At 45.8% G+C, this 13,555-nt stretch overlaps 1 protein-coding gene across 3 annotated transcripts in view; it reads right to left on the reverse strand.

The window, feature by feature from the left end:
- Positions 1-13,555, reverse strand: part of NRP2 (neuropilin 2) — a 116,424-nt gene that overhangs the window by 28,213 nt on the left and 74,656 nt on the right. For all 3 annotated transcript variants that reach the window (XM_032278519.1, XM_032278521.1, XM_032278520.1), the window contains exons 13-15: positions 5,401-5,663; positions 3,786-3,882; positions 2,551-2,571 (exon numbers count right to left, since the gene is read on the reverse strand). In XM_032278519.1, the coding sequence (XP_032134410.1) occupies positions 2,551-2,571; positions 3,786-3,882; positions 5,401-5,663 (381 nt within the window). The remainder of the gene's footprint in view (positions 1-2,550; positions 2,572-3,785; positions 3,883-5,400; positions 5,664-13,555) is intronic.

Here is a 13,555-nt window from a genome sequence, read left to right on the forward strand (position 1 = left end):
AGATACTTCAAAATACAAAAGATCAAGACGAGCTAATAACTACAGGTCCAAAGGCCACTTTCATTGTATTTCCCTAAAGATTTATCCATGCATTGTTTGATCCTAAAGAATGAGATTACTTCCTGTTGCATGATTCATTTATAAGGGAAAAGATAAACGCTCCAATTTAAAAAACGTACTAACAATGTAAATGTCTATGGTTGGTAGCGTTTCAACATCAGCTTTCCATGCCTTGCCTGCCCAAACCAGATTTCTCCGTTTCCATTGTTTTTGAGTTAAAAGACTGCTTTTATGCCCTGACCAAGAGATGACTCTTGCTGTCCTGACCATAAGAAGAACAGTATATGAGTCACTGGGTTAGAGGGAACACACAGTCCTCTCTCCTCTCTCAAACAGAAAAGTTTGCTCAAGGCACAGAGTTGCATGCTGGGGTCAAACGGGTCTCAACCAGAAAGGGGAGACTCATGGCACTAGGTTCATCTGGCTACCAATTCAGATCTCTATGTAAAATGTGCCGAGGTGAATGAAATTCTCCATTCCCAATTCTGATTCTGCTCTTTACTATGTCCATCGGCCACGCCTCTGCTCCTCGGGACTTGGGTTCTTCTTCCCAAAGATGCCTGCCATCCTCCAAGACGAAAGCCATGGCCCAATCCGTGCAACTCGTGCACTGCCTTTGCTTAGCCTCAAAGCAGCCCACCAGGAGCACCCTGGAAATTCTTACCTTCAAGTCACTAAGCTCTGTGTTTATTTTGGCTAAATGAGCACTGCCGCTCAGATGAGATTTTATGTATGTATTTTTTACGAGAGAGCATGACGGGCCTGTGAAGCCTCATGGTGAGCACAGCTTCAAGGAGAGCGCACGTGCCCTGGTCTGGTTATTCTCTTACAAAAGTGAAGCACTTAGCCAGTGTACTTGTCAATCACAACCCGACATGATGTGCACACAGCACAGTCTGCAGCAGCTGCTGGCACGTCTTTACCCAGCCTTTCTGGAAACTGTGAGTCGCCACAACCCAAAGACAGTCAGGTGAAACAACGTCCACAGATTTCACTTCATCAACGTAAGCATTACCTTGGGTCCCGAAGGTTAGAACTCTAATTCAACTGTAATCCAAGTCGTTCGGTTTGGCTCTCAGCTTTCTTTCCAATACTTTGGATTTACATGAACGTAAATCTCACCCCCAGATAGCAGCAGTGTATGTACATGAATACTCTTAATACTTTTAGAATTGTGGGGCAGGGAGTGGGCAAGGGGTTCAGGGACTCAAGGAAGGGCAAGAAAGGAAATGTCCTCTAGGTCGGTTTGCCATTCCCCTGGCGTCTGCAGCTTTGTTCCTCACTGGCTGTCTTAGAGCTGATGAGTGGCAAATTGGGTGGGATGATTTGGAGTCAGGGAGCACATCTAGGTGGCAAACCAGGAATTCATCTCTCTCTAGCCCGGAGCTGGACAGATTAATGAGAGTGAAGATAACGAGTCTAGACGTCAGATATAAAAATGTCTGCCCTTATCTCTGCAATGCTGCCACTTGTAGGGTTAAGCCCAGCCAGTTAAAACAGGGCACAGCCATCCTCACAATTGCTGGCATCAAACAGGTCATGAAGAGCCCCCATCACTTGGTGAGGATGAGTGTTTCCGTGTTTGCTTTTACACTCAGGCCAACCGCAGTGAAGTATTTAGAGGGACTCCTAAATGTTTGGCATTAGAAACCAGTATGGAAACTTCAGCAGTGTCAGCTAATAGGATTGCAAAGAGGGCAAAATGTACAACCGGCTGCATTATAAAGCTCAAATGACATTGCCATCACCCAAGGTTGGATGGAGGCCTTTTTTTTTTTTTAAAGCTGGGTGAGGCAAGCATCCCCAATTCTTCTTACTTTGCTCTGCTCTCTCTTTGCTTTCTTGGGGAGAAGACATCCTTTCTGATTTCCAGTACTGCATTTAAAGTCCTCTAGCCCCAGTCATGGAATGTACCTCCTTATTCCCTTGACTGGATACCCGGTCCTAAATCTGGCAACTCTTCCTCCTCAGGCCACCACTCCTGTGTCTCTTCCCTAAGTTCCTTCCCTCACAAGCTGCCTGCCACTGTCCCTCACTGAGGGTTAACTGAGACTGCTGCCTTAGTACCTTGGAACTGGAAAGAAGCCATCTTCAGGCTAAAACAAATCACTGTCACCTCAGTTCACTTTGAATTTATACTGATTTTTTTGGGTTCAGTATTCCCACAGTTCCTCCTTCCTCACCACTCCTGCATTTTCAGCCTCATTGCTCCACGTTGGACAATGCAAGGCTGAAAGGTCCATCTGTAACCTATTTGTCTCTATTAATAGGTTTCTAAACTTTAATTAAACAAGAGGCAGTGAGGATCTTAATCCCCTTCCCCACAGCTACAGCTGTTGCTAGTGCCATCTAGTGGCAGGAAGGTGTGGCGTCTCTTTTCTCTGAAGATTTGACAAATTTAGAGGTTGATTTCCCCCACCAAATTCACATCACATGGGGGAAGGAAAAGGCATGCAAAAAAATATTTTCTTTTACCTTTAAAATTCTCACCTGCAAAAGCTGAGATGGGCTCTGAAAAAAATAGACAAAAAATTGGACTTAGTTAAAGGGAATAAATAGGTGAACACAGGTTGAATAATTGGTTGCATATGATGACGGGGATGACTGCACTGAGTTTTTTTGTACCTCTCCATGGAAAGTGCCCACATCTTCCACGTGTCCTAGGCTGGGTCTAACACATCATCATCATGGGGTGGTGGTGGGGAGGGGATTCTCAAAGTTGCTTTGGAACAAAAAGTCCTTCATAGAGAAATGGGTCCCTAAAGCATTGTAATCAGTCACTTACTGCTGATTACTTTCTCAGAGGCTGGCTTACTTTTAGATGCCGGGGGCCTGAGAGTTGCCCAAAGGGACTGGGGTGGTCCCAGGTGCTTCTGACATCATCAAGCACACACACACCCAGACTCGTGTGCCAAGAAAAGCAGTTGGTGAGTTACTGCAGCCACTCTGCTGACTGAAAGCAGTCCCCATTCCTTCTCAGGGTTCCCCTCTTGGTTAGGGGAATGTCCATGGCCCTGAAGGGACACAGTCAGCGTGCACTTCAGGTGACCTCCTCTGAAGCAGGAGACCCTGAAGAAAATGGGTGCATCTCAGGTGGGCTGGCTGTTCAGGTACTTTTGACCAAGATGACAGTTATGACATCCTTCTCGTGACTGTCACCTGGACTATACCTACAACGTCTATCCTACAACAACTTTGGGATCCTGGGCATTAGAGCTACTCGTTTTAAAGAAAAATCTGAAACCTTCAAATGCCACAGTTTGCTCTGCAATTCATTCATGTAAAAGAACTACTTGGATAATTGTGTTATCACTCTTATATAACATATGCACCATTTTTGCCCACCAGTGAAGGCTTCCATTAAATCCATCAAATCTTTCCAGCATATAATTTTGACTGGCAGTTGCTCTCGTCCTCTAGCATTTTCTTTGCTAAAAGCTGGGGTTTGCTGATGGGGTCTTGGCACCCTGAACCTCCATGTACTTAGTGCATGTCCATTTCTGATTGGGAATAGGGATATAAGCCTTCCCCTCATCTCACACCCCTCCCACCCTGAACCCAGCCCAAGACACAACTATACCCACACCTTACCTCCTGCATAGACTGTTGCTGCCCCACCCACTCAGTAATGACCGCATTTGAAGATAGTGTGCTGCCTCCTTTTGCTTATCCCAGCCCTTGGCGTCTTATTTGAAAGAGCCACGAAGACACAGATATTCACGTACCCATGCAGCTCTCCAGTGGGACATCAGTGCTTATCCGAATGTCATCAATGGCAATCTCTCCTGATCGTCCTTTCCCTATCACTCCCTCGAACACAATCTAGAAGCCGGAAGAATAAGAGCCATGGTTAACTGAGTCTCCTAGTCCAAACAGTGCAAAGATTTCCAATTTTCTGTTAGCTGCAGCTTAAAGTGTGTATGTGTGTGTGTGTGTATTGCACCTGGTACACATCTGTTGACCACATGGCTACAGCTCTTGAAATCTTAATTTAAAATGAGTTTGTTCAAATCAAATGCATATTTGAGGGAATAAGAAAATATAACAAGCGGGTTGATATTGTTGTCCAGTAACTAGAATGTATTGATTAAAAGGACCATAGTCAGAGAATATTGAAAGAGGGGTTGAAATTTCCTTTGCTATTTTCGAGGTTCCTGTCTCATAAATCTTTCAAATGCCCAATGCAGGTATTGGAAACTCAGAAGACACAAATAAGTGGGGGTAATGTGAGAAATACAGCACATAGGCTTGGATTTATGCTCCCTATTCTAAGTTGCCTTACAGCTTCATTATTACAACTAGTAGGAAAATAATTTGTTTTTTCACCAGCTGTTTACTGAGCACCTACCATGCGCTGGACACAAGGATAGTAACAAAACCTGTTAAGACAAGTTCTCTGTCCAGAGAAGCTCATCCATCTACTGGTTGAGACACAAATGCAAACAGGTAGTTACAATACAATGCACTCAGGTGAGTAAGTGGGAACCCAGATTGGAGGGTCTCAGGACGCCTTGCTGCCTCAAGAGACAGGGACTGCAGGCTTTGCACAGAAGCCCCTCAGCTCTGTGGTCTTCAGTCATTCCTCATGCTCACCCTCCCCGGGTTCCTCTCTGCTAACTAGCACATGTCCTCTGGCAAGCTGGGTGAGCAGTTGGCTGCCTCACCAGCCATCTGTTGCTGCTCCTCGTCTGGGAAGGAGAAGGTTAATGCTTTGGCTGGTTCTCAGTCACCTCTTCCACAGTGTGTCTACTCCTACCCAAGTTGCAGCCACAGCTGAATGTACCCATCTGTGCCTCAGTCTCCTGCTCTGTGGGGCAGAGATAACAGAACTCCATCCCTGGAGCTGGTGAGAGAGAGAGAGAGAGAGCACTCATTTGGGAGCCTCTCACGTCTGCCGGCCACTGAGCACGAACAGCACCCGCTCCCCTTCCTGTGTTCACGCTCCCTGGGACAGGTCTGGGAGATTATCCTGTTTCCTCCCCAGATCTGAAGGGGCTCCACAGGCCTCTTTCCTTGTGTGTGGAGGGTTTGTGTTTGTTTCCCTGGCTTCTGTGTCCCTTTGTCAGCCTACCTGATAGCAATCTAAAATAAAATGGAGAGGAGAAACATTTGTTGAAGATTTCAGCAATATAAAAGGCAACAGGAGGAACAAAGAACCAAGTCTGGGTGTAGAGATAGGCATATTCTGAATAACAAATAAGAGTGTCATTCAGTTGCCATGGCAACGCGAGAAACACAATGAAAACAGTAGCGCTTAACCACGTTCCCTAATGATGAATGGGCTCGGCCCTTTGAAATACTGAAATACGGATCACAAGATTCCCCTCTGGCTCACCCCACCTGGTACTCCATGTCGTAGCTGGGCAGGATGATCCTCCCGTGCTTCCACTCGCCGCCCTGGTCCTCGCGGATGACCCACAGCAGCTTGCTCTCCTGGCTGGCTTCCCGCACCACCTGCAGCGCCACCCCGCGGCCGCCCGTGGCCTGGTACTGGAACTCCATGCACACCGGGCTCTGGGGCAGGTGGACTGGGGGGCTGATGAGCCGCGCATACTGGCCCTCTCTCTGGCTGTCACTCTGCAGCCGCAAGAAATTCCTGTCATCTGGGGTAAAACAAACCCAAACAGAGGTTCTCGATAAACACTTGGGAAAGACACCAGTGTGCTGCTGTGCTCTCTCCAGGGGCTAGTTGGGACTGGAGTTTCAGTGTCTTTTGGTTTATTCATGTCCTTGTTCCCGAGGCTCTGTGTCCCTTTCTTAAGGCTTCTTTAGAGCCTTGATTCAAATGCTGTGTCTTCTTGAAGCCCTTTCTTGAGCCTCTAAGTTAAATCGGTCCCTCCTGCCTATTTCTCAGTATCATTTCCTTTCCATCTCTTTCACATGGAGCACCTGGCAAGGTCACCTTACGTCTTGGTTGGTTGGTTGGTGGTATGTGTGTGCCCTTCTTCTCCCTCTAGATTCCAAGAGGTCAGATCCACATCTTATTCACCACTAGCTCACCCAAAGGGCTAGTGCAATCTGATGAACTGCATTACAAGGGGACAGATTATAGGGGGTGAGGTGGCTGCTAGGTTGGAGGGTGACTATGACCAGGTGGTTGATGCTTCTAGCCCTGGCCATCTTGGCTGGGCGCTGTCCAAATGGCAGACATTTAAAACCTTCTGTCTCCATCAGTGCTGCTAGATGATGCCTGGGCTCTAGTGACTGTGACTCAGAAGCCCAGTGTCACCTTCAAGCAGAACAGAGGGTGGGAGCTGAAAGGGGTGATTCAGGCAGACTTGAACCTGGCCTTTCTCAGACAGCCAGGCACATATGGCTTCAATGATAAAGGTGCTGTCATTATTATTAACAAAGGCTATGTATTTAGCAGAGAATATATGTGTTTTAGGAAATTAAGGGTTTACCAATCCAAATGTTTGGAAAATGATCTTTTTGGCTGATTGGTTTCAAATTCATCAGATACTCATGTGGAAGACCGAGTTCTTCTTGCTGTTGGCAGACCACATGCCTTGCAGACACAGGTGTGGGGACCTGCACCTTCAAATCCAACTTGTACAGGACTGTTCTGGCCACTTGTACAGAGAACAAGGTGGCATTTGGTGAGGAAATCTCAGTACCTCTTTTTGGCCCTGAAACATAGGGGCATCTTATGCTGAATACTTCTGCAAGATGGCAGGGTCACTTTTCTACCACATACACAGCATGGAATGTGGGCATGTCAGATGCCTTAGGATCACATTAGTGTGAGGTCATGTTAACTTGAGACAGGTGCACAGAGCTTTCTTACTCCACGGGGACTATGAACATCCTGGACTTGTCAGGGTAGATGGGCAAGGATTCGAGTCTTGAATCAATGCAATAGTCCCTGGACCGCTGCTTTGCTGTTGTTAATCCTGCTGACATCACCTTTCTAGGTGAGAGCAGCCTGTGCTGGACCTCCCATCAGTGGCCCAGAAACAGTTCCTTCCTCCTTGGCTCCCCAGCTGCCTTGCCTGCCTCCCTGATCCCCTAAGCCCCTTCCTGTTAGACTTTCTGGGATTAGTGCTTTAGAAGCTATGCTCCCCTGAAGTCAAATGAGACTAGTTTACTATGCATATGTGGGAACCCAGTTTGTGCTTCCTCAACCATCCAAAGCTATGTCTGTCTACATACCCCATAAGGTGTGACATCTGCAAGGCCAAAATCAGCACAGATAACTAAAAGGCAGCTGTCTACAGAAGAGAATTAATGTTGGTGTCTGCTGAGGGAGGATACACTAATGCCAAATCAGACCTTCAAAGATCTTCTAAACCTATGCTTTCCCTATCAGATCTTATTACTGCTGCTGTTAATGATAATAATTAAAGCTCATTCTTGCATAATGCTTTACCTGTTACAAGCACATTTACAAGCAGTATTTCATTTCATCCTTTCTATATTCTTGTGAGCTGGGACTTACTAACCTTACCTTGCACATGATGAAGAATCAGGCTCAGAAAGGTTAATGTGATTTTTCCAAGGTAGGGAGGCGACTTCAATGACAGAGCCCAGACCTGACTGCAGGTTTTCCAGCTTCATGCAATAAGTTCTTTATTTCAGCTGCTCTGCAGGTAGCTTGCCCCAAGTCCTTGCAATCAATCACACTCTGTTTGAGGCAAACTGGCTTTCCTACTGGGCCCGTTGCTGCATCCGCTCCTCTTAGCTGTAATTTTCCACTCCCCCAACCACTCCGCCTATCCTGTGTCTTTTGCTAGCTCTTCTCCTAACTATTCTGGCACACACAACATTAATCCCCTTCTTTTCTCAACAACTCTAGCATTTACTGACTGTACTGCTGACTTTACCTTGTTTTTAAAAGAACTTCAGGCCATTTTCCATGGATTTCAGTAGGTAATCACTCACTGCCTGGCATCATAATTTAGCTGTTTTTTCGGTGTGTCTTTGTTTATCACCCCAGTTATATTGTAAATCCTGGTCTTACCTATTGTAACCTATTGTAAATCAGGTTTAATATTGCTGCTTCTCTCTACCCCTAGATAGTGCTATATATATGCCACTCCTCAAGAAAATTTTGTTTCTATGAATGAATGAATGAAGAATGACAAATACATGGTTAAAGAATGATATGAGGCTATCCATTGCAAATAAGGATGGGAGAATCAGCTAGCTTCTCATAATCCCTCAGATATAATCCCTTCACAATTCCCTCCACCCTCCCAGGCCAACAGCCCCTTTCAAAGGTGAGGTGCACCAGTAATGACAAGGTGGCTTGTGGAAGCACCCAGTGTATTGAGACACCAGCGAGAACCCCTCAAATGCTCCCAAGCTCCCGCTAATCTCCAAGCCCTTACTGTTGCCACCTTACATATAAAGGAAACCAGATTTTAGAGATTTATTATTCAGCCTTCTTCCTTCACAGTTTCGCAAATAAGACCCACTTGCTGCCTGAAAATTGCTTGGCAGAAATACTGCCACTTGTGTGAATTTACATTCTTAAATGACAGGGAAATCATGGCATCATGGTTAGAATTTGGTGAGGAAAATGTGTGTGGAGGCGGGAAGAACTGTGCTGAATGGACTGTATTTGGGTCTGTTCTATGCATCCACCCTGTTAGTAAAATTCCAGGCACAGCCAGGTCAAAGGTTTCATGGTCTGCCCCTTCCAGTAACCCCCAGGTAGCCCCCCTGCCCTCCTCTTCCTTCTCCTCTCCTTTCTCCCTCTCACAATAAAATGACAATCTCTATGCATGATTTAAGGGACCATTGCAAGACCAGGGAGTTAATGCTAGTGGCATGCTTAGCACGAGCAGCTGAAGGATCATAATTCAGTGCTGACATCTGAGCTAATCCACTAGTTTGCAGAATCTCCAGACGAGCAGGCCTCTGGATTTCACTTCGTTAAATCATTTGTGCCCCACTTGTCTGTTAAGTGCTATGAGCTCCAGGGAAGAAAGATGATATGTAAATTTAAGGAATTAGCAGTAGACATCAGTCAGAGAGACGCTGAGCCTGCAAAGCCCCTGTCACTGAGAGAGGCCTGATTAGAACCAGGGACATCATGAAAGAATTGACTCAGACCAGGAGAAGCCCACAGAAGGGAGAGGAAGAGCAGGGGGAAAGAAAATAACTCGCTGAACACCTGCTGCTCCTGAGAGTTGGCATACAGGCTTTACCTACCTCACCTAATGTCACCTTCCCTGTGAAATCTAGTCTTGCAAAATAAATACCATTTTCTCCATTTTCACCAAAAAGAAACTGGGGCTTGGAGAATTGAAGTGATGTAGGATCTGAACCCTGATTGGACTGAGTAAACCTGCCAGAGCATGGCTTCTCATCTGGGATGGACTCCCGGCCTAACTCACTAGCCTTTTAAAGCCTCAACCTTTCCATCTGTAAAATGGATGCAAAGACAGTGTTACTGCATCGAGCTGTGGGAAGGGTAAATGGCATGAGCTAGGTGAAGTGCTTTGCACAGTAACAAGGACACAGTAGGAGCTCAGGAAAGTTATTATTACTATTAATATCACTCTACACGCTGCCTCCTGTGCTTGCCTTTATTTTACTTGGAAAGAAAAAGGATAGAAAGACCACCAATAACCCAGGAAGGCCATCCCAAGACTCAGAAAGAAGTATGTTTGGCATGAGGGCAGTAAAGATGTTCTCTGCACTAAGACTGGTTCCCCTTCTCCTCTCTAACCCCAGAAACCAGCTGGCCCCAAGTTTTCCATCCTGTACTGTTCACCACAGGTCTTTTGTGTTGATCCACAGTAGATGAAATAAAATGTTACATGATCCTGAAGCAGGAGTGGCACCTCAAGTGATCTTAGGGCAGGCCGGTCCTACCTCCCAGAGGAACCATGCCAAAAGCATCCGAGAACAGCTGTCCACCCTTTGCTTTAAATTCTCCAGAGAAGGAGTTTCCAAAGGCCATGTCTGCAGTATGTTTTCTGGGTCACAATCCAAACCATCAGGAACTTCTTAAGTTCAGTTTAAAGTTTTCTTGCTGTCATTTAGAGACATTTCCCCTCCCATCCCTGATGGAGCACAGCCAACTTCTGTTCGTCAACTTAGAGACATTTTCACTTGTGAAGAAGTAAGACTTACAGTCTTTGTGTCCTGAGGAACCCTTGCCCCTTCAAATGTCTACTTTCTAGGGCATGGTTCAAATGTCTCCTTTCTAGGGCAGTGTTGCTTTCCCACTGACCCCTCTTCCAAGCTATTATAAATGCTTCAGGCTTTTAAGTCATGGCACCCACACATAGATATTGAGATCAAACACGTGCTGCAACTGAACTGTGTTCTTCTGGCACCTCCCAGTTTATGGCCCACCACTGCCAGACACAGAAGAGGTTCTAAGTATGCAGTGGCTACTGATTACTTGATGGTGAAAAGAGCTGGTGTGGTGGGGAGCTACTTTTTGATTTACTTGAACCTTAAGGAAAAGCCCTTTGGATTGTCAAAAGGTTGCCTGAACATGACAACTGACTGGCTAAGAACCAGCCCTGCCTGTTGGAAGCTGCCTTCTTGCTCTTGTAGCTGATGGCTATGATGCTGGCAATGGACGGCTTCCAAGAAAAAAGACAATGGAAAGAAAATATGTTCTGCTGCTGAAAGAGAATGAAGAAATAATGTCCCAGAGATATAATCCCTCTCCTCCTGGACCTGACATATTTGGGAGGCATTCTTCTGGGTCCTTGACCCACAGCATCTGTTGTTGCCAACAATACAGGGAAAACAATCACCTGGGAACGCACAACAGGAGTTTGAAAGGGTGAAGAGGAAGTGCCGAGGCCAGGGCCGTTCAGCATTTTAACCTGCCGCTGTCTCTAGAAAGGGTCTCTTGATATTTCACCTGGCGATTTACGGCCGCATCTGGCTTCAGCTGCTTAAGTGTCAAGTGAACACGTGACTGCGACTGGCCCAATAGGCATGGAATCAGTTGCGTCTACACTGAACCAAACCCTGAAATAAATCACCAGCTTGATCCTCCTGGCTATCACAAAGCCAAACACACCATCTGTCCAACATGCATATCTCCTGGCTAGCATCTTGGCCTCCTACTAGAACAACCATCTGAAAGAATATTTAGTGCTGTAAGAGGTGTAGTCTCTTTGTATAGTCCATGCTTAAAACATGAGTCAGTCCTCAGCTGGCCTTCCAAGGTCAGCCCATCTCTGCTAAGGTCCTCAAATTAGCAACCAGTTAAGGGAAACACTGACTTTGGATACACTTAGCAGGATGTTCTCAAGGTTTGCAATAGACTATTTTGTGAACATTGAAGGTTTCAGTCCTGGTTCTTGCAGGGATCTACCCAGAGCTGTTGTTTTTTTTTGCTATGCCAGCTTTCATGAAGGTTTTGCTTTCATTGAGGCAGTCTTGCCATTCTGTCCCTTCATTATCAATCCACACGCTGCTGGGGTACTCAACCAATCATGATTTCCAGAAAAAAAGGCTAAAGAAAGCTTCTTACTGCTATTATTTTTTCTGGAAAGCCAGGGATATTTTCCTACCTTCCTTAAAGAAGGGCCTTTATCCTTTTCTTTTCCACCTGAGATTATTCGTTGACTGTTGGCTTTCTCTTAGCCAAGCTCCTCCTGATCTCTAACTATCTATCATGGTCCAGAGCCCAAGAAGTTCTGTCTCTGGATTTGCAGTGTCTGTGCCCCAGCCAAGCCACAGCAACCTCTTTCTGAAGGCAGTTCAATCTAACAGCAATTCAGTGCATTATTTGCTGCCATCGGTCCTACCTGATCTTTTGAACTCAGAGAGTTGCTTTTCAGTTCAGTCACCACTTGCTCACTGTCAAAAATCAAGCCCATCATAAGTAAGTTCACTCATCAATTATTTCCTCTGATTTCTCTGCAACAATCCTCCCACCATACCCACCCACACTTCACTTAATCTTCTTGTGTGCACATCCACAGTGAATCACAGCTCGGGTCTCCCACTCTAATGGAATTTCTTCAATGGCCCAATCAAAACCGCCCCAATGAGGCATTCACAATTTTACCACTTATATTTGAAGGAATAGCCAACCACCATTTGTAAAATCTGAATATTTCATAACATTAGAATTCTTGACTTTCTCCCACTTGAACTTGTTTCTTTTGAAATGGAGTTTTGCTCTTGTTGCCCAGGCTGGAGTGCAATGGCGTAATCTTGGCTCACCACAACCTCTACCTCCTGGGTTCAAGCGATTCTCCTGCCTCAGCCTCCCAAGTAGCTGGGATTACGGGCATGCCATGCTCGGCTAATTTTGTATTTTCAGTAGAGATGGGGTTTCTCCATGTTGGTCAGGCTGGTCTTGAACTCCCGACCTCAGGTGATCCACCTGCCTCAGCCTCCCAAAGTGTTGGGATTACAGGCATGAGTGACCATAATCTTGTTTTTAAAACAATTACTCTAGGCTTAAAAACAAGACTTGAGCTTGTTTTCAAGCCTAGAGTAAAGGTTCTGTTCCCTCAAGCCCATCAACGAATAAGCTAGGCAGCCAAAACTTTGTCCAATATCAGCTTTGCTTGTTTTCTATCACTTTCATGATATAAAGCTATTGACGTAATACTATAATCAGACTTCACACGGCCAATCCATAAATAAAAGAGCACACAGTTGGGGGAACGCACACTGGAGGATTCTGAAGCTGACCTGGCCTAGTACCCTTTACCTAGTCTTCTTTGTCTCATTCCTGACAATCATAATAATCACTGCAACAATCACAATGATTATTATTATCGGCCTTACTTAGTATTAATATTTACTTACGATGCGCCTTTTGGTTAACAATAGTTCCTACACTATCTAATGCCATGTTACTTGCTTACTTTACTGTAGTTATCCAGTGAGGTAGAAGGAAGCAGCTATAAAGATACCAGCCACTGAACACTTCCATCAAGGGATCCCAGAGAAGACACATCCCCCCATTACTTGCTTCTTGGTTCATACCAAAACCGAGGAACTAAAGCATCAGCAAGGGCCCCTGGAGGTTGCTCTCATGTTAATGCCCAGAGCACTGGAGGAGCGTGGTCCAATACAACATCCCGTGAGGCCCTGTAGACAGGGACATGCCCTGTGTATGCACTGACCCATACAGCGTAGTGACTGTGCCCTTGGAACGTAGCTGGTGGGACAGCAGCACTCAAGTTTTGGCTGTAATCATTTTAATTAATTTAAATTGCCACACGTGGCTCTTGGCTACCAAATGCAACGCTGCAGCTTTAGATACCTGCCCACCCTATGATCTCCAGGAGTTTTTGCCTTGGTTCTTAAAGGCAGTCCTCTGATCATTCTCAAAACTCTGTCTATGATCAAAGCACCTGAGAATATCTGTAGGGAAATGCCATCTCCTGCTAAGGGGCGCACTTGCTATGTCATTGTCGCTACAGAGGAAAGGCAAAGCGGCCTCTGAGAGAACATTAAGTGTTTCTCTGCAGCTAGCAGGGGTCATTGAATTTGGAGCAGGGTCCCCAGGGGCTGGTGTGAACACACTCCAGGCAGCTAAGCCACAAGCAAAGAGCTA

This window comes from Sapajus apella, unplaced genomic scaffold (genome assembly GCF_009761245.1).
Source record: "Sapajus apella isolate SASKATOON/1434 unplaced genomic scaffold, GSC_monkey_1.0 scaffold10, whole genome shotgun sequence".
In the NCBI taxonomy this organism is placed as follows: Eukaryota; Metazoa; Chordata; class Mammalia; order Primates; family Cebidae; genus Sapajus; species Sapajus apella.